Raw genomic sequence first — 19,290 nt, forward strand, 5'->3', positions numbered from 1 at the left:
GTGTGTGTGTGTGTGTGTGTGTGTGTGTGTGTGTGTGTGTGTGTGTGTGTGTGTGAAGATGATTGACAAGATGTTCCTGAAAACCAAAGTCAATTCACAAATGTAACTAGTTACGTATGTTTCATTAATAGATAACAGAACCTGAGCTCAGTTTTACTCTGACATTAAACTCTCTCTTGCAAGTACTTCAGTACACATTTGAGGTACTTGTACTAAAGTCTTTCTACTTCATTTCTCTGACAGCTTTAGTTTCTTTACAAATTAAACAAAAGAGAGTAGAGTTTATAAATCTGATGTTTAGTTTTAACTAGGGCTGTCAAACGATTAATTTTTTCTTAATCGCAATTAATCGCATGTTTTATCACATGATTAAAATTCTATTATTTTGCATTTCAGAACAGTTTTTAAGTCCATATTAACAATGGAAAGCCATTCTTACCAGTGGATCTTAATTGGGAATCAAATGAATGCAAAGAAAGTTACTTTATGAACTTGACTTTAGGATTTGTATTTGTTATTTATTTACTGTAAACAAAAGACAAATGTGTGAATCTGTCATTATTGCACAATTCCTCCAAGTCCCTAACTAAAAAACTACAAATCCCTATCCTTACTAGAGTCAATAGTGTTTAGTAACTCCTAAATAACTCCCCCTCGACGGCCATGTATAAGACGGTCAGGTGAGACTACTGTCCCCCTCGACGGCCATGTATAAGACGGGTCAGAACCTGGCACAGTAGTCTTAAGACCCGAGGTCTTTCATGCTGTCTGTCGGTCTGTGGTCTCTGTGTGTTGTGGATGTGGTGTTGTGTGTGTGGTGTCTCGTGTTGTGTTGTGTGTGTTGTGTGGGGTGTCTAGTGTGTTGGTGTGTGTGTGGTGTGTGTATCTGTGTGTTGTGTTGTGTGGTGTGTGTGTGTGTGTGTGGTGGTGTGGGGTGTGGTCGTTGAGTGTCTGTGTGTGTGTGTGTGTCGTCTGTCTGAGTGTATGTTGTGTTGTGTGTGTGTCTGTGTGTGTGTGTTGTGTGTGTGTGGTGTGTGTGTGGTGTGTGTGCGTGCGGGTGGTCGGTGTGTGTGTGTGTGTGTGTGTGTCTGTGTGTGTCTGTGTGTGTTGTGTGGTGTCTGTGTGTCTGTGTGCGTGTCTGTCTGTCGTCTGTCTGTCTGTCTGTCTGTCTGTCTGTGTGTGCAGGCACATCAGAGACCCCCAGTGGTTCCAAGTGGTACCACTTTACATATCCCGGTAACCATCAGCACATTTGCTGATGGTTACCGGGATATGTAACAGGTAGTCAAGAGCCCACACAAGCAGACAGGCAGGCAGGAAGTGGGTCACCCTTCGCAATAAAGCTTCCTGTCCTTTCAGCATAAAAGAGCAAATGTGTAGTCTTTTCATTTCAGAGAAATGTTTAGTTTGAGAAAGTAAAAACAGTATGAGATGCCAAAAGTTAGTCCAAAGTTAAAAGAAATATTGTAATTAATTCTGTTAAATGTTGCAACTTTGCTAACCAATTTGGAAGTTCAGGGAATTTGTATTTTTATTCATTTCATGTAACAGCCTCGAGTGGTTAATTCATTTAAAGTGTTCAGTTTAATAATCTTAAAAAAACAATTTGCTCTATGCTTTAAATTACAAGGTTATTATGTATAATATTAGTTATTAACGCTTATAACCAAAGTCCTTTGGATTTTGTCGTTCTGCACAATTGACCCCATTCTGACTCATTGTGTCGCGTTTTATGGTGTCCCTGGGAGCGCGCGTCTGCATACCTGCCGTCACATTTCGCCCCGCCTCCCGACGGTCGTCTCGGCAGCTTCGATCCACAAGTGGGGTCCCGTCGACGGCGTGCGGCCGGCATGTGAAAAAAGGGGGAAAAAAACAAACAACCTGAAGCAGCAAGCGTGCACTCTGTGTGTGCAGTAGAATGAGCATCAGACTTATGTCAGCCTCACACTTTTTTGCAGAAAACACATTGATTCTGGCGCATCTGTAAAGGATTTGAAGAAGCGCAGATTAGGCCTGCCGTGAGTGGACGGAAGCAGGAATACACTCCTTAGCGTTGTGCAGAGATATACCCTTTGCGGCGGCCCAGAGCCGACCGCATCCGTACACTCACTTTCGGCTGCCCTTCGCGTCTCTCAAGGGAGACTCAATTGGCCGCACGTCTAAGGTTGATTTAAGGAATTGTTTTTTTCAGCCTGCCACGAAGCACGGGAGAAGCAGAAATGTCTCTTCGCAGCAGCCGCGCTGACTGCGTCTCCACGTGCGTTTTGGGCTGCATTCGTCAGCTTTGTTTATGTTGAGGTTTTGCTGTTCTGCACATTTGACCACTGAGCTAGCAATACTCTGACTCATTAGGTCGCGTTTTGTGTGAGCGGGTGTGTCTGTATGTGTGTGTGTGTGTGTGTCTGTCTGTGCGACAGGTGTGTCTGCGTGTGTGTGTGTCTGTCTGTCTCTCTGTGTGTGTGCATGCGTCTCTGTGTGTTCTGTGTAGTGTCTAGGCAAAACACAGAAAAGTGGCATAATTTGTCCCACGCAGCATATGCGCTGTTCTGAGCAGAAAACGTCAGAGGATGATGAGGGATGAATGAGGGATCAAAGGGTGTGTGTGTGTGTATGTGTGTGTGTGTGTGTGGGCTTGTATTAAGCAAGAAGCCTTTCGACCTCAAGAAGTCCTAAAACTTCAAGAAGTCTGTCTAGGGGTGTGCAGAGTAAAAATATCAGCCTTGCCATGAGGAGACAGAGAAACAGAATGAAAGTCCCTGGTGCGGAAACAAATTCATCTTCGTAGCAGCTAGGCTGACCACGTCCCCATCTTCATTTTGGGCTGTTTGAGGGTTGTAAATAGGAAAAAAAATTATGCTAAATGTGAATGTGTATATGTGTGTGTGTGGGCTTGTATTAAGCAAGAAGCCTTTCGACCTCAAGAAGTCCTAACACTTCAACAAGTCTGTCTAGGGGTGTGCAGAGTAAAAATACCAGCCTTGCCATGAGGAGACAGAGAAACAGAATGAAAGTCCCTGGTGCGGAAACAAATTCATCTTCGTAGCAGCTAGGCTGACCACGTCCCCATCTTCATTTTGGGCTGTTTGAGGGTTGTAAATAGGAAGAAAATTATGCTAAATGTGAATGGGAAATGCAAAGAGTATCGGGAAGACGGGAGAGCCAGGGTGCACGCCCAAAGAGCGAGGAAGCGGTGTAAAACGAGTAGCGTATGTAAAATGTGAAAGAAAAATAGACGGAGAGATATTCACTTTGGGTTAGGGTTAGTGCATGTGTGTGTGTGTCTGTCTGTGTGTGTGTGTGTGTGTGTGTCTGTGTGTTGTGTTGTTGCACTCTGTGTGCGCAAAGTGTATCTGTAAATGATTTAAAGAAGGGCAGCTTAGGCCTGCCGTGAGCGGAGAGAAACAGGAATACACTCTTTAGCGATAGGCAGAGATGTAACCTTCGCGCCGGCCCCTGGCCGTGCACGTCCCCACGCTCACTTTCGGCGGTCCTTCACGCGTCTCAAGGGAGACTGAGTTGGCCGCGTCTACGGGTGATTTTAAGGGATTTTTTTTTCTTTTCAGCCTGCCATGAAGCGTGGGGGAAGCCGAAACCAATCGTCGCAGGAGCCGTGCTGACTGCGCCTCCACGCTCATTTCGGGCTGCATTCGTCAGCTTTGTTTGTATGTTGGGATTTTATCGTTGTGCACATTTGACCCCGGAGCTAGCAATACTCTGACCCATTGTGTGAGTGCTGTGTCTGTGCGTTTATGCGTACCTGCTGCCAAACGCTCCCGACTCTGGCCTTCGCGGTATCAGTCCAGAAGCCGGGTGGCGTCAACCCCGGAGCGACGAGCCCTGAAAGTAAAAACACAACATTGCCGGTCATTTTTTCATAACCTTAACCCATTTGGAAACACAGTTCAACACCTTACATTACCTGACAATTCAGTGTGTGTGTGTCTGTCTGTGTGTGTTCTTGTTTAACTGTATTTGTGGGGTCCCAAAACTGGGAGTTCAGTATAGTTGTGGGGTCCGGACAGCTTTGTGGGGCCAAAATGCTGGACCCCACAAGGTTAAAGGGCTGTTTGAGGGTGTTTGTAGCATTACAGCGACGCTGCGTAATCTTTTCCCACTTTCCGTGTCTGTCTGTTTAATCCGAAGTGCATCCACCACGGACCACGCTGCTGACATGCAAGGGATTTTCTTACATAGACTGATGACACGCGTGGGGCAGTAAGTTGCTTGGGAAACGGTTCCGTATTGCGGCACTTTTGACTCCTTTGGATTTTGTCGTTCTAACCTGTAGTAGTTCAATGTTGACAACAGGGCAGTCACCAAGTTTAAGTTTAGTCAACAGGTTTGTGTCATTATGCAGTTTGCAGTAAAAAGTCTTTGTTCTTTAAATTCCTTTACATTTTAGTTAGATAAATATTAGCCTGTACACAATGCCATTTGTTTATTTATTTATTATTTATAATATGTTCACGTTGTGGCAAAAAGGTTTCCCTTTTTCTGTTAATATTTAAAGTTGGGATTGATACCCATCCTGAGTATGTGACTGGCGCACTCCTATCCAAAAACACAACCACAACCAGTGTTATTAATGTTAATCTGAGTTATTATATATAATTGATGCAACTGCTCAGTTACTGTGGTTTATCTACACATATACATACATAATGAAACATGTATCACCTATTTTGTACTATATATGTATGTATGTATGTATGTATACATATACATATACACACACAAACACACATACATACATACATATATATATATATATATATATATATATATATATATATATATATATATATATATATATATATATATCTCCCATGTGGAGGCCGGGGGAGTAACACCGTCTTTGCTTGTTATATCTTTATGTTTGTTGGTCTAAATGAGTTTTTTAAGTCTGTTGGTTTGTTAGTGTTTTGGAGTGATTCAATTTAAATATACTCAGCCTGCCATGAATTACCAGAGAAGCCCCATTATTATATATACTTGTTTTTTTTAGAAAGACAGCCATTTTCTCATGAAGTCAATCACACTAGTTTCTGGAGTAAAGTAAAAAGAAAAGTAATATAATTACCTTTTCACAGATGCAACAATCACAGGGAGGTCCTCAGCTCGGTGAGAGGATCTTCTCTGGTTTCAGGTCCTTGTGGATAATCCCTTTACTGTGGAGGTACTTGACCGCTCTCAGCATCTGATAGAAATAAAGTTTGGCGACAGACTTGTCGAGCTGCTGCTGAAACTTTACTCTGTGGAACAACTCTTCTCCATCAGCTCCAACACGATTTAATAATTGTCCTCCGTCTGATACAAGTCCTCCGTTTTTCCTCTGCAATTTCTGGAGTTAGAAGTCCGGACTGCAGCCTGTAGAGTCCATGCTAATTGTCTGCAAACTGTCTGCTAGCTTCGTTAGCCGACCTCGTTCCGTCTACCTGCACCGTGTTGCTGGGTATGTTTGTTTCCTTCATGTTGCTGCCTACACAATATAACTATCCTCACCTTTTTCTGTTGAGTTTTCACCCCGGGACAGCCCCCGACATCCAGCAAGCGCTCCCACTGTGGAGCGTCAATATGCTGCGTCTTCTCTCTGAGCAGCCATCTTTAAAATCGTGTGTCATTGACAACACGTCAACCGTGGCAGGTGTAGCCAATCATATTCCTTTTCCAACGGTATATTGCATGATAGGAACAACCAATGGGTGAGTGAGGCCAGCGTATCCACGAGGTGACAGTGCGCACAGATCCGCTGCGCCACGCATGGATGAAATAATGAAATAGTAAATAGGACTACAGTAACAGAAATATGTGCAGAATTAAGACAGTCGAGACGGCCCAGTGTTTGGTGGACCGGGTACACTTTGTTCACTTAATAGCTTACAAATCATCCACGGGATCAATTACGCATCACATGAGTTCGCCCACCCGACACAGCGTTTGTTCCTGGGGAGATGGATCCGTGCGTCTCCTGTGCGCCATGGATGTCTGAGCCTCAGCAAATTCAGATTCGCAGACACGATTGCATTTTATTACCGATCTTTTTGTTACACAGTGAGTAAGATATTTAATCTATGATAAATACAGAGGATGACTGAAAGTATTTTCTAAGTGGATTTATCATTCATTTCCCGTCCTCGTGTTTAACAGAGGTTAATAGCCTGCAAATTAAACAGTTAATAGTGTGAACGACGTGAAACAAAACAAACTTTTATGGCGTATCAGCGGTTATAATTATGTTTTTTCATAGACAACGTCACAGACGTATGCCCTTAAGTGAAGTGGAAACTTTATTTTGTAATGTTTGGTGATTTTCGGCACTTTTCATTTAGAATTCGCCACGTTACAGTGCCAGACAAGACTTTGCGGACGGTCCGCACATTCTCACGACAAGTTATGTTTGTTATATCAATGCACAGATGCAGGCGGCTCTGTTGGCGGCATATGGACGAAGCTGTGAATCTTCTCCCAGGTTGGGCCATGAATAAACAACCCAGCAAGGAGAGTCTTAAGGGCAAGGTGGAGGAGATCTTTGGGCTGGGACACCCGCAGCCACCGAGCAAACAGAGTGAAACCAGACCATCCGAGTTCATCATTACGACTGACATCATCAAGGAGCACAACTGGACTGCGGGTGCTTCAGTTTTCAATTGTGTTGTTTTCAATGTTTGTTCATATATTTTTCTTTTTTTTTTTTTGATTAAAGTTCAACTTTTTTATAATCTATTTGTCTCTATTTTTCTTTCTATTTATATGTTTCTACACAATGCCTGTGCGTTTGCCCTGTTTATATGACTTGAGTCCTTTAGCACCTAAGCTGATGTTGATGGGCCAGGCAGAACCCTACACACTAGGCAGGTATGTCTTACCTTTAAAGCCTTTACCTCCTGACCTCTGCCACTGAACTAAAGTTGCTGCAAAACAACTGAACAGCAAATCCCTCAAAGTCAACCAGAATCATAAAGACATCAGGTAAAACATCTACAGCCAGATGTGGCTGCCTCCAAGTCAATCAACATCCTCTTAACAGCCACCAATGAGATCAGCTCAGTAAGTTTCATGGATTTCTGTAACTTGTTCCACGTAGAGGGAGCATTTTCAAGGTGTAGTGCAGGGAAATATGACCTGCCGTGAGCACGGTGTATTTTATTTTGAAAAGTAACCGGATGTTTTATTTTTTTTCTGTGCTCGACTTCCTGTCCCGCATTGAATTAAGTTTCGGGGCTTTGATTTGAGGTATCTGGTTAACAAATATTTTGAAAATATATTTTCTTATTAAAAACGAGATACCGGACTCATTTATATGATGACATGTTGTGTTTTGACAATGTTTGTATTCAAAAAACAGCCAAAGGAGAAATTAATTAAAAATGAATTGTTTTTTTAAATACAGAGGAATGTAATTATGATGCATCCTCAGCTATTATCACATCACTTTTTTATTTTTTATTTAACCAGTTATGTGTTAAAAAAAATAAAACATCACATCAAAACACACACATTTATAAATGGCATCTCATTTACATGGTGCATTATGTGGTCCTACACTGCCCTCTAGTGACCAAAGATGAGACCAACACCATGTACAGTCAGACAGTTTTTATCATCATATTTAAGTGAGAATAATATATCACAGTTAATAAAATTAACAATTAGAAAAATCCATTTGAAAGAATAAAGTCATATGATTCCATCCAGAATCATACATTTGACTCTAATGAAAATATACTCAAACGTGACAAAAAAAACCCCCCAAAAAAACAAGTGAACACAGGAGTTTATAAGATTTCAGCTGTTTCCCAGAATCACATAGTACTAGACAGCAGGGCATTCATTTTTCTGCTTTCATACCTAAAAAAATGACACAGGGGAATACATTAAATGTACATTTTAATTTCACAAAACAACCCCCCGGACTGATTTGTCTTTGTTTATCCTTTTTCCTCAAACAGGAGTACCCTCTCTGTTGCTTAAACGTCTCCATTTTTTTTTAATTAAATGGTTCAAAGTGTAACATTACATTTTGTAATATTATATTGCTCTAGAATATGGCAAACCAAATGTTAACATAGTTAAATTCTCTGCTAAATTTTCCTCAGAGGCTCCAACAGTAAGGCCATTTGGTCAGTAGTATGTCTCTGTGTTTGTGTGTGTGTGTTTAAAAAAATGGAAACAACTCCTCACTTTGATTTTTGCCCGTGTGCGTTGTGGACTGTACGAGACTATAAATGATCGCTTTGGTTTCATTGAAGCTACGTGGATGGCAGGATAATCTCGGGCTAGACCAGGCTGCTTGGGCTTACTGTCCATGAACGTGTGCGGCATTGCCAGTGCTGGCATGGACTCTTTGTAACAGTTGGTGGCTAGGCAGAACTTCTCAACGTTCAATATGAACTTATAAAATTACACAAAATGTCCTGGAAACAGCAGGAAACCACCTGCATATAAGTGAAGCCTAAAGGCCTTAAAGGAGTCAGTGTCCAAGGTTCAACGTCCAGGTGAATGCTGTTGCATATATGCAAGTAATAAAACTACAAATACAGTGCAAACAATAGTAAATTATATGTCACACAACCGTGTTTAAACCTCGGCTAATAGAGCCTTGTAGAAACCTAGAAATATCTCTGAATCTCTAAATGAGCCACTGGCCTCCCCTGGAGGAAGCTCCTTGCTCACTAGCACTTCAACCGGGCTGGTCTTTGCCTGCTGGCAATGCAGCTTGTTTAGAAGCTCGGAATAAGTGGAAGTGACAGACTTGGCCGTGCCAGATTTCTGAAAGCGAAGCTGGAGCCATAGGCTACTCCCTGGATAGTCGGTTGTAACAGGGACAGTGGAGGCCGGGGGAGTAACACCGTCTTTGGTGGAAATCTCGGGGGGGCGGGAGACTCAAACAGATTTTCTGGAATAGTGGAGATGGAGGGAGTTAGAAGTCTCCCACAGCTCTTTGAAGTAGTCCTGGCTCAGTGGCATGTTCTGGCTCAGCCTGTCAAACCCGTGCTCCTCCATTTGTTTCCCCTCCTTCCACGGCATGTGTCCGCTGCTGCTGGGGGAAATTAATCAGTCTGGTGTGTATAGGGGGCGAGCAAAAACAGACGAAAAGTCAAAATATTTTGAGCAGAGCACGTGTACAATACTCACGTTTTTCTCACGAATGCACAAACCACACAGAATGAAGAAAAGGAATTATGAAAAAGTCGGCTGCCTCTCTAATCAGACATCAAAGCACTGGGCCGCTCACTCGACCGACATCAGACTGCAGTATCGCCGTCCACCTGCAGGGGGCGTGGACAGGCTTTCCAACAAACTGTCTAGATTTAATGTTGCTTAAACTGTAAACCATTTAAACCAGATTCACTCAGCATAGACATCATGTTGTTATAACAACGAAACCCACATAAAAAAACAGATTCTCAACATCAAGGAAAAAGTACAATTTAATTTTTTAATTTTTTTTTTTTAATTTTTTTCGTCGCAAAAAACTGCGATGAAGATGAGACACAACAGCTCTGACAGCCAGACTTTTTCCAGACACAGGCCATCTCACATCAGGAATGCTCTCAGAGGTTCTTTTTTTTTTTTTTTTTTTTAATTTCAGGAATTGAGTTCCTTTATGTGTTAAATGTTTATAATTTATATACCCACCATATTTATAATCATTAATTTAAAAGATTCAAGTCAATTTTAAGTTTTTCATATTCATACATAAAATCACCATAAATGAGGCTATATTCTGGACCTTGTCTGGCTCTCCCTCTCCTTTTCCTCCACTTGGACGAGCCCTGAAAGTAAAAACACAACATTACCAGTCATTTTTTCATAACCTTAACCCATTTGGAAACACAGTTCAACACCTTACATTACCTAACAATTCAGTGTGTGTGTGTGTGTGTGTGTGTGTCTCTGTGTGTGTCTCTGTCTGTCTGTCTGTCTGTTGTGTGTGTGTGCAGGCACATCAGAGACCCCCAGGGAAATGTAAGAGGGAGTCAAGAGCCCACACAGGCAGACAGGCAGGCAGGAAGTGGGTCCCCCTTAGCAATAAAGCTTCCTGTTCTTTCAGCATAAAAGAGAAAAAGTGTAGTCTTTTCATTTTCACTTTCTCTCTGTGTTGTGTGTGTGTGTGTGTGTGTGTGTGTGTGTGTGTCTGTTTGTGTGTCTGTGTGTGTGTCTGTCTGTCTGTCTGTCTGTCTGTCTGTGTGCGTGTGTGTCTGTGTGTGTCTCTCTGTGATGTGTGTGTGTGTGTGTGTGTGTGTGTGTGTGTGTGTGTCTGTTTGTGTGTCTGTGTGTCTGTCTGTCTGTCTGTCTGTCTGTGTGTGTGTCTGTGTGCGTCTGTGTGTGTCTCTCTGTGATGTGTGTGTGTGTGTGTGTGTGTGTGTCTGTTTGTGTGTCTGTGTGTGTGTGTGTGTCTGTGTGTCTCTGTCTGTCTGTCTGTCTGTCTGTGTGTGTGTGTGTGTGTGTGTTGTGTGTGTGTGCAGGCACATCAGAGACCCCCAGTGGTTCCAAGTGGTACCACTTTACATTTCCCGGTAACCATCAGCGCATTTGCTGATGGTTACCGGGAAATGTAAGAGGGAGTCAAGAGCCCACGCAGGCAGACAGGCAGGCAGGAAGTGGGTCCCCCTTAGCAATAAAGCTTCCTGTTCTTTCAGCATAAAAGAGAAAAAGTGTAGTCTTTTCATTTTCACTTTCTCTATGTGTTGTGTGTGTGTGTGTGTGTGTGTGTGTGTGTGTGTGTGTCTGTTTGTGTGTCTGTGTGTGTGTCTGTCTGTCTGTCTGTCTGTGTGTGTGTCTGTGTGCGTCTGTGTGTGTCTCTCTGTGATGTGTGTGTGTGTGTGTGTGTGTCTGTTTGTGTGTCTGTGTGTGTGTGTCTGTGTGTCTCTGTCTGTCTGTCTGTCTGTCTGTCTGTGTGTGCAGGCACATCAGAGACCCCCAGTGGTTCCAAGTGGTACCACTTTACATTTCCCGGTAACCATCAGCGCATTTGCTGATGGTTACCGGGAAATGTAAGAGGGAGTCAAGAGCCCACGCAGGCAGACAGGCAGGCAGGAAGTGGGTCCCCCTTCGCAATAAAGCTTCCTGTTCTTTCAGCATAAAAGAGCAAATGTGTAGTCTCTTCATTTCAGAGAAATGTTTAGTTTGAGAAAGTAAAAAAAGTATGAGATGCCAAAAGTTACTCCAAAGTTAAAAGAAATATTGTAATTAATTCTGTTAAATGTTGCAACTTTGCTAACCAATTTGGAAGTTCAGGGAATTTGTATTTTTCTTCATTTCATGTAACAGCCCCGAGTGGTTAATTCATTTAAAGTGTTCAGTTTAATAATCTTAAAAAAAACAATTTGCTCTGTTTTCCGTGACTCATTAGGTCGCGTTTTGTGGGAGCGGTGTGTCTGCACCTTTCTGCATACCTGCCAAGAAACGCTCCCCGCTATCCTCTTCGCGGCCTCAATCCAAAAGTCGCGTGGCGTCAACCCCGGAGTGACAAGCCCTGAAAGTAAATGGTGGGTAGGGTAAGGGAAAAAAAAGGGGATGGAGGAAGGGGAAAGGAGGAGAGGTGGGGAGGTAGGACAAAGAAGGAAAGATAAAATGTCTATATCTTTGAATTATTTTTCATTTAGGCCTCTTGGTACAAGAGTGTCCAATTTTCTGATCCAGGTGCGTTCAGCTTTCCTCCTTGTCTGGATTGACCATCTGTAATCAGCTTCAAGACTGGTTGCTCTCAAGTTATCCCAATTGTGTTTAACAAAATGCTCAACTAGTGGATTGTTAGTGTTTTTCTGATTCAGAATGTTGTATAACGATGTTGTGTAATGATGTGATCTCTGCAGAATACGGCATCCAGATGAGATATGTGCATAGCACTGAGACTGTCATTTGAGATGAGGGTGCTGTCAACTTACTCCTGTGTCTGTAGATTCACATAATGTGCACTGCATGTGGCATTTTTAAGTCAAAAGAAAAGCATCTTGCATCAATACATTCAGTATAATGATCCACTTTGTAGTAGTTTGTTTAATGTTTGAATATGTTGCCTTATTTATTCGTATTTATGTTTGCATCAAATGATTTTATATCTTGATTTTTTATGATTTTGTATAGTTGCCAATTTATGACTTGAAGTAGTTGCCAATTTTAATGGGCTCATAAGCCAAAGAAAATTATAGTTAAAGAATTTGGGAAAAATAAAACTATAGGAAGTGGATGCATGTATACAGGGGGTGTAAGCTCCCACGCTTACTTCTTGAACATATATAAACTTCATAACCTGTGGATGATACACTAACCATCACAATAATACAACAAAATGCAATGAACATCTTTGCATATTAAATGGCCTTAGGGGAGTAAGGATTAGAAAACCAATGGCGCCCCCTTGTGGAGGGAAAAATGTACTGCTGGTGCAAAAAATTGTCCACATAGAATCCCTGAGCAGGTGGAAAATGGCAACAAAAAATACCTCATATGAGGGAGAGTTCTGTCCATTGCAGGAGTCCAGTTCCAGCAGAATGCAGCAACGTGTAGTGTAGAGTTGTGTATGTATATGTAAATGTAAGTCCTGTCCAGTAATTGTCATAAGTCCATGTTATAAGTCTATGTTAAGTTTTCCTAAGTTGGTCAATTGTTCATTCCGTCCAGACTGAGACAAGACCGAGTCGGGCATCCAAAGACAGTGTTAATATTAGACAACTGGATAAATGGTGCCTATTTGGCCTCAAACTTTGATTGAGTGGAGTGCAATGGCACGTCTTAAGAGCAGGTTACATATTATCATAAAAAACATTGAGAATAACAGCGTATATACTTTTTTCAAAATGGATGCGATTATCCTAAATATTTGGAAAGAAAAAGCGAAAGGGAGGCCCCTCGGAGGGAACAGGGGAACCGGGGCAGATGCCGTCCGAGTCCTGGCTGGATAGGTTTAGAAAAAAGAGGAACTGAATGCACGCACTACAGAAAGCAATCAAAACACCCCGGTCCCCGCTGTCCCTCCTCGAGGCCCCCCATCGCCACTCAGTTCTTGTATTTACAATTATATCAACAATTACATTCGTAACATCAGAATGCCCTCTGCTGTCACAGCATGTAATCAGAACAACACTAAAAAAGTTTAGAGCAAATGTTAACACTGATTTAGGGTTAGGTCAAAGGTCATTGACCAACATTTGAGGTCAGAGTCCCAGACAGGGGTCAGTGACGGTTGAGATTAGGGTTACAGGTCATGTGGAGGGTTAGAGAGGGTTATGGTTAGAGGTCATGGAGTGGGTTAGGGACAGAAAAGGAAGGGGAAAAAGGGGATGGAGGGGAGGTAAAAAATATACTAGGGGGGGGGGGGGAGATACATCACTTCCCATTTGACCTTGGACCTTCGCCTCATTTCAACAGCCCTGCCTTTGTGTGTGTGTCTCTGTGTGTTGTGTCTGTGTGTCTTTGTCTGTCTGTGTCTGTGTGTGCATGTGTGTGTCTCTGTGTGTGTGTGTGTGTGTGTGTGTGTGTGTGTGTGTCTGTCTGTGTCTGTGTGTGTGTGTGTATGTGTGTGTCTCTGTCTGTGTGTGCATGTGTGTGTCTCTGTGTGTGTGTGTGTCTGTGTGTGCATGTGTCTGTGTGTGTCTCTGTGTGTTGTGTGTGTGTGTGTGTCTGTCTGTCTGTGTGTGTGTGTCTGTGTGTGTCTCTGTGTGTGTGTGTGTGTGTGTGTGTCTCTGTCTGTGTGTGCATGTGTGTGTCTCTGTGTGTGTGTGTGTGTGTCTCTGTATGTGTGTGCATGTGTGTGTCTCTGTGTGTGTGTGTGTGTGTGTGTGTGTGTGTGTGTCTCTGTCTGTGTGTGCATGTGTGTGTCTCTGTGTGTGTGTGTGTGTCTGTGTGTCTCTGTCTGTCTGTCTGTCTGTCTGTCTGTGTGTGTGTGCAGGCACATCAGAGACCCCCAGTGGTTCCAAGTGGTACCACTTTACATTTCCCGGTAACCATCAGCGCATTTGCTGATGGTTACCGGGAATGTAAGAGGGAGTCAAGAGCCCACGCAGGCAGACAGGCAGGCAGGAAGTGGGTCCCCCTTCGCAATAAAGCTTCCTGTTCTTTCAGCATAAAAGAGCAAATGTGTAGTCTCTTCATTTCAGAGAAATGTTTAGTTTGAGAAAGTAAAAAAAGTATGAGATGCCAAAAGTTACTCCAAAGTTAAAAGAAATATTGTAATTAATTCTGTTAAATGTTGCAACTTTGCTAACCAATTTGGAAGTTCAGGGAATTTGTATTTTTCTTCATTTCATGTAACAGCCCCGAGTGGTTAATTCATTTAAAGTGTTCAGTTTAATAATCTTAAAAAAAACAATTTGCTCTGTTTTCCGTGACTCATTAGGTCGCGTTTTGTGGGAGCGGTGTGTCTGCACCTTTCTGCATACCTGCCAAGAAACGCTCCCCGCTATCCTCTTCGCGGCCTCAATCCAAAAGTCGCGTGGCGTCAACCCCGGAGTGACAAGCCCTGAAAGTAAATGGTGGGTAGGGTAAGGGAAAAAAAAGGGGATGGAGGAAGGGGAAAGGAGGAGAGGTGGGGAGGTAGGACAAAGAAGGAAAGATAAAATGTCTATATCTTTGAATTATTTTTCATTTAGGCCTCTTGGTACAAGAGTGTCCAATTTTCTGATCCAGGTGCGTTCAGCTTTCCTCCTTGTCTGGATTGACCATCTGTAATCAGCTTCAAGACTGGTTGCTCTCAAGTTATCCCAATTGTGTTTAACAAAATGCTCAACTAGTGGATTGTTAGTGTTTTTCTGATTCAGAATGTTGTATAACGATGTTGTGTAATGATGTGATCTCTGCAGAATACGGCATCCAGATGAGATATGTGCATAGCACTGAGACTGTCATTTGAGATGAGGGTGCTGTCAACTTACTCCTGTGTCTGTAGATTCACATAATGTGCACTGCATGTGGCATTTTTAAGTCAAAAGAAAAGCATCTTGCATCAATACATTCAGTATAATGATCCACTTTGTAGTAGTTTGTTTAATGTTTGAATATGTTGCCTTATTTATTCGTATTTATGTTTGCATCAAATGATTTTATATCTTGATTTTTTATGATTTTGTATAGTTGCCAATTTATGACTTGAAGTAGTTGCCAATTTTAATGGGCTCATAAGCCAAAGAAAATTATAGTTAAAGAATTTGGGAAAAATAAAACTATAGGAAGTGGATGCATGTATACAGGGGGTGTAAGCTCCCACGCTTACTTCTTGAACATATATAAACTTCATAACCTGTGGATGATACACTAACCATCACAATAATACAACAAAATGCAATGAACATCTTTGCATATTAAATGGCCTTAGGGGAGTAAGGATTAGAAAACCAATGGCGCCCCCTTGTGGAGGGAAAAATGTACTGCTGGTGCAAAAAATTGTCCACATAGAATCCCTGAGCAGGTGGAAAATGGCAACAAAAAATACCTCATATGAGGGAGAGTTCTGTCCATTGCAGGAGTCCAGTTCCAGCAGAATGCAGCAACGTGTAGTGTAGAGTTGTGTATGTATATGTAAATGTAAGTCCTGTCCAGTAATTGTCATAAGTCCATGTTATAAGTCTATGTTAAGTTTTCCTAAGTTGGTCAATTGTTCATTCCGTCCAGACTGAGACAAGACCGAGTCGGGCATCCAAAGACAGTGTTAATATTAGACAACTGGATAAATGGTGCCTATTTGGCCTCAAACTTTGATTGAGTGGAGTGCAATGGCACGTCTTAAGAGCAGGTTACATATTATCATAAAAAACATTGAGAATAACAGCGTATATACTTTTTTCAAAATGGATGCGATTATCCTAAATATTTGGAAAGAAAAAGCGAAAGGGAGGCCCCTCGGAGGGAACAGGGGAACCGGGGCAGATGCCGTCCGAGTCCTGGCTGGATAGGTTTAGAAAAAAGAGGAACTGAATGCACGCACTACAGAAAGCAATCAAAACACCCCGGTCCCCGCTGTCCCTCCTCGAGGCCCCCCATCGCCACTCAGTTCTTGTATTTACAATTATATCAACAATTACATTCGTAACATCAGAATGCCCTCTGCTGTCACAGCATGTAATCAGAACAACACTAAAAAAGTTTAGAGCAAATGTTAACACTGATTTAGGGTTAGGTCAAAGGTCATTGACCAACATTTGAGGTCAGAGTCCCAGACAGGGGTCAGTGACGGTTGAGATTAGGGTTACAGGTCATGTGGAGGGTTAGAGAGGGTTATGGTTAGAGGTCATGGAGTGGGTTAGGGACAGAAAAGGAAGGGGAAAAAGGGGATGGAGGGGAGGTAAAAAATATACTTGGGGGGGGGGAGGGGGGGGGGAGATACATCACTTCCCATTTGACCTTGGACCTTCGCCTCATTTCAACAGCCCTGCCTTTGTGTGTGTGTCTCTGTGTGTTGTGTCTGTGTGTCTTTGTCTGTCTGTGTCTGTGTGTGCATGTGTGTGTCTCTGTGTGTGTGTGTGTGTGTGTGTGTGTGTGTGTGTGTGTGTGTCTGTCTGTGTCTGTGTGTGTGTGTGTATGTGTGTGTCTCTGTCTGTGTGTGCATGTGTGTGTCTCTGTGTGTGTGTGTGTCTGTGTGTGCATGTGTCTGTGTGTGTCTCTGTGTGTTGTGTGTGTGTGTGTGTGTCTGTCTGTCTGTGTGTGTGTGTCTGTGTGTGTCTCTGTGTGTGTGTGTGTGTGTGTGTGTCTCTGTCTGTGTGTGCATGTGTGTGTCTCTGTGTGTGTGTGTGTGTGTCTCTGTATGTGTGTGCATGTGTGTGTCTCTGTGTGTGTGTGTGTGTGTGTGTGTGTGTGTGTGTCTCTGTCTGTGTGTGCATGTGTGTGTCTCTGTGTGTGTGTGTGTGTGTCTGTGTGTCTCTGTCTGTCTGTCTGTCTGTCTGTCTGTGTGTGTGTGCAGGCACATCAGAGACCCCCAGTGGTTCCAAGTGGTACCACTTTACATTTCCCGGTAACCATCAGCGCATTTGCTGATGGTTACCGGGATATGTAAGAGGGAGTCAAGAGCCCACGCAGGCAGACAGGCAGGCAGGAAGTGGGTCCCCCTTCGCAATAAAGCTTCCTGTTCTTTCAGCATAAAAGAGCAAATGTGTAGTCTCTTCATTTCAGAGAAATGTTTAGTTTGAGAAAGTAAAAAAAGTATGAGATGCCAAAAGTTACTCCAAAGTTAAAAGAAATATTGTAATTAATTCTGTTAAATGTTGCAACTTTGCTAACCAATTTGGAAGTTCAGGGAATTTGTATTTTTCTTCATTTCATGTAACAGCCCCGAGTGGTTAATTCATTTAAAGTGTTCAGTTTAATAATCTTAAAAAAAACAATTTGCTCTGTTTTCCGTGACTCATTAGGTCGCGTTTTGTGGGAGCGGGGTGTCTGCACCTTTCTGCATACCTGCCAAGAAACGCTCCCCGCTATCCTCTTCGCGGCCTCAATCCAAAAGTCGCGTGGCGTCAACCCCGGAGTGACAAGCCCTGAAAGTAAATGGTGGGTAGGGTAAGGGAAAAAAAAGGGGATGGAGGAAGGGGAAAGGAGGAGAGGTGGGGAGGTAGGACAAAGAAGGAAAGATAAAATGTCTATATCTTTGAATTATTTTTCATTTAGGCCTCTTGGTACAAGAGTGTCCAATTTTCTGATCCAGGTGCGTTCAGCTTTCCTCCTTGTCTGGATTGACCATCTGTAATCAGCTTCAAGACTGGTTGCTCTCAAGTTATCCCAATTGTGTTTAACAAAATGCTCAACTAGTGGATTGTTAGTGTTTTTCTGATTCAGAATGTTGTATAACGATGTTGTGTAATGATGTGATCTCTGCAGAATACGGCATCCAGATGAGATATGTGCATAGCACTGAGACTGTCATTTGAGATGAGGGTGCTGTCAACTTACTCCTGTGTCTGTAGATTCACATAATGTGCACTGCATGTGGCATTTTTAAGTCAAAAGAAAAGCATCTTGCATCAATACATTCAGTATAATGATCCACTTTGTAGTAGTTTGTTTAATGTTTGAATATGTTGCCTTATTTATTCGTATTTATGTTTGCATCAAATGATTTTATATCTTGATTTTTTATGATTTTGTATAGTTGCCAATTTATGACTTGAAGTAGTTGCCAATTTTAATGGGCTCATAAGCCAAAGAAAATTATAGTTAAAGAATTTGGGAAAAATAAAACTATAGGAAGTGGATGCATGTATACAGGGGGTGTAAGCTCCCACGCTTACTTCTTGAACATATATAAACTTCATAACCTGTGGATGATACACTAACCATCACAATAATACAACAAAATGCAATGAACATCTTTGCATATTAAATGGCCTTAGGGGAGTAAGGATTAGAAAACCAATGGCGCCCCCTTGTGGAGGGAAAAATGTACTGCTGGTGCAAAAAATTGTCCACATAGAATCCCTGAGCAGGTGGAAAATGGCAACAAAAAATACCTCATATGAGGGAGAGTTCTGTCCATTGCAGGAGTCCAGTTCCAGCAGAATGCAGCAACGTGTAGTGTAGAGTTGTGTATGTATATGTAAATGTAAGTCCTGTCCAGTAATTGTCATAAGTCCATGTTATAAGTCTATGTTAAGTTTTCCTAAGTTGGTCAATTGTTCATTCCGTCCAGACTGAGACAAGACCGAGTCGGGCATCCAAAGACAGTGTTAATATTAGACAACTGGATAAATGGTGCCTATTTGGCCTCAAACTTTGATTGAGTGGAGTGCAATGGCACGTCTTAAGAGCAGGTTACATATTATCATAAAAAACATTGAGAATAACAGCGTATATACTTTTTTCAAAATGGATGCGATTATCCTAAATATTTGGAAAGAAAAAGCGAAAGGGAGGCCCCTCGGAGGGAACAGGGGAACCGGGGCAGATGCCGTCCGAGTCCTGGCTGGATAGGTTTAGAAAAAAGAGGAACTGAATGCACGCACTACAGAAAGCAATCAAAACACCCCGGTCCCCGCTGTCCCTCCTCGAGGCCCCCCATCGCCACTCAGTTCTTGTATTTACAATTATATCAACAATTACATTCGTAACATCAGAATGCCCTCTGCTGTCACAGCATGTAATCAGAACAACACTAAAAAAGTTTAGAGCAAATGTTAACACTGATTTAGGGTTAGGTCAAAGGTCATTGACCAACATTTGAGGTCAGAGTCCCAGACAGGGGTCAGTGACGGTTGAGATTAGGGTTACAGGTCATGTGGAGGGTTAGAGAGGGTTATGGTTAGAGGTCATGGAGTGGGTTAGGGACAGAAAAGGAAGGGGAAAAAGGGGATGGAGGGGAGGTAA

At 42.5% G+C, this 19,290-nt stretch overlaps 1 protein-coding gene across 1 annotated transcript in view; it reads left to right on the forward strand.

Moving 5' to 3' along the window:
• LOC118494295 (arginase-2, mitochondrial-like) overlaps nucleotides 1–11,869 on the forward strand; it is a 15,399-nt gene extending 3,530 nt beyond the window's left edge. Inside the window, exons 4-5 of the mRNA XM_035997836.1 lie at nucleotides 6,417–6,631; nucleotides 11,820–11,869. Coding sequence (XP_035853729.1) covers nucleotides 6,417–6,631; nucleotides 11,820–11,869 — 265 coding nt within the window. The remainder of the gene's footprint in view (nucleotides 1–6,416; nucleotides 6,632–11,819) is intronic.
• Nucleotides 11,870–19,290: the final 7,421 nt, after the last annotated feature.

The sequence above is a fragment of the Sander lucioperca genome, chromosome 22 (genome assembly GCF_008315115.2).
Source record: "Sander lucioperca isolate FBNREF2018 chromosome 22, SLUC_FBN_1.2, whole genome shotgun sequence".
Classification (NCBI taxonomy): Eukaryota; Metazoa; Chordata; class Actinopteri; order Perciformes; family Percidae; genus Sander; species Sander lucioperca.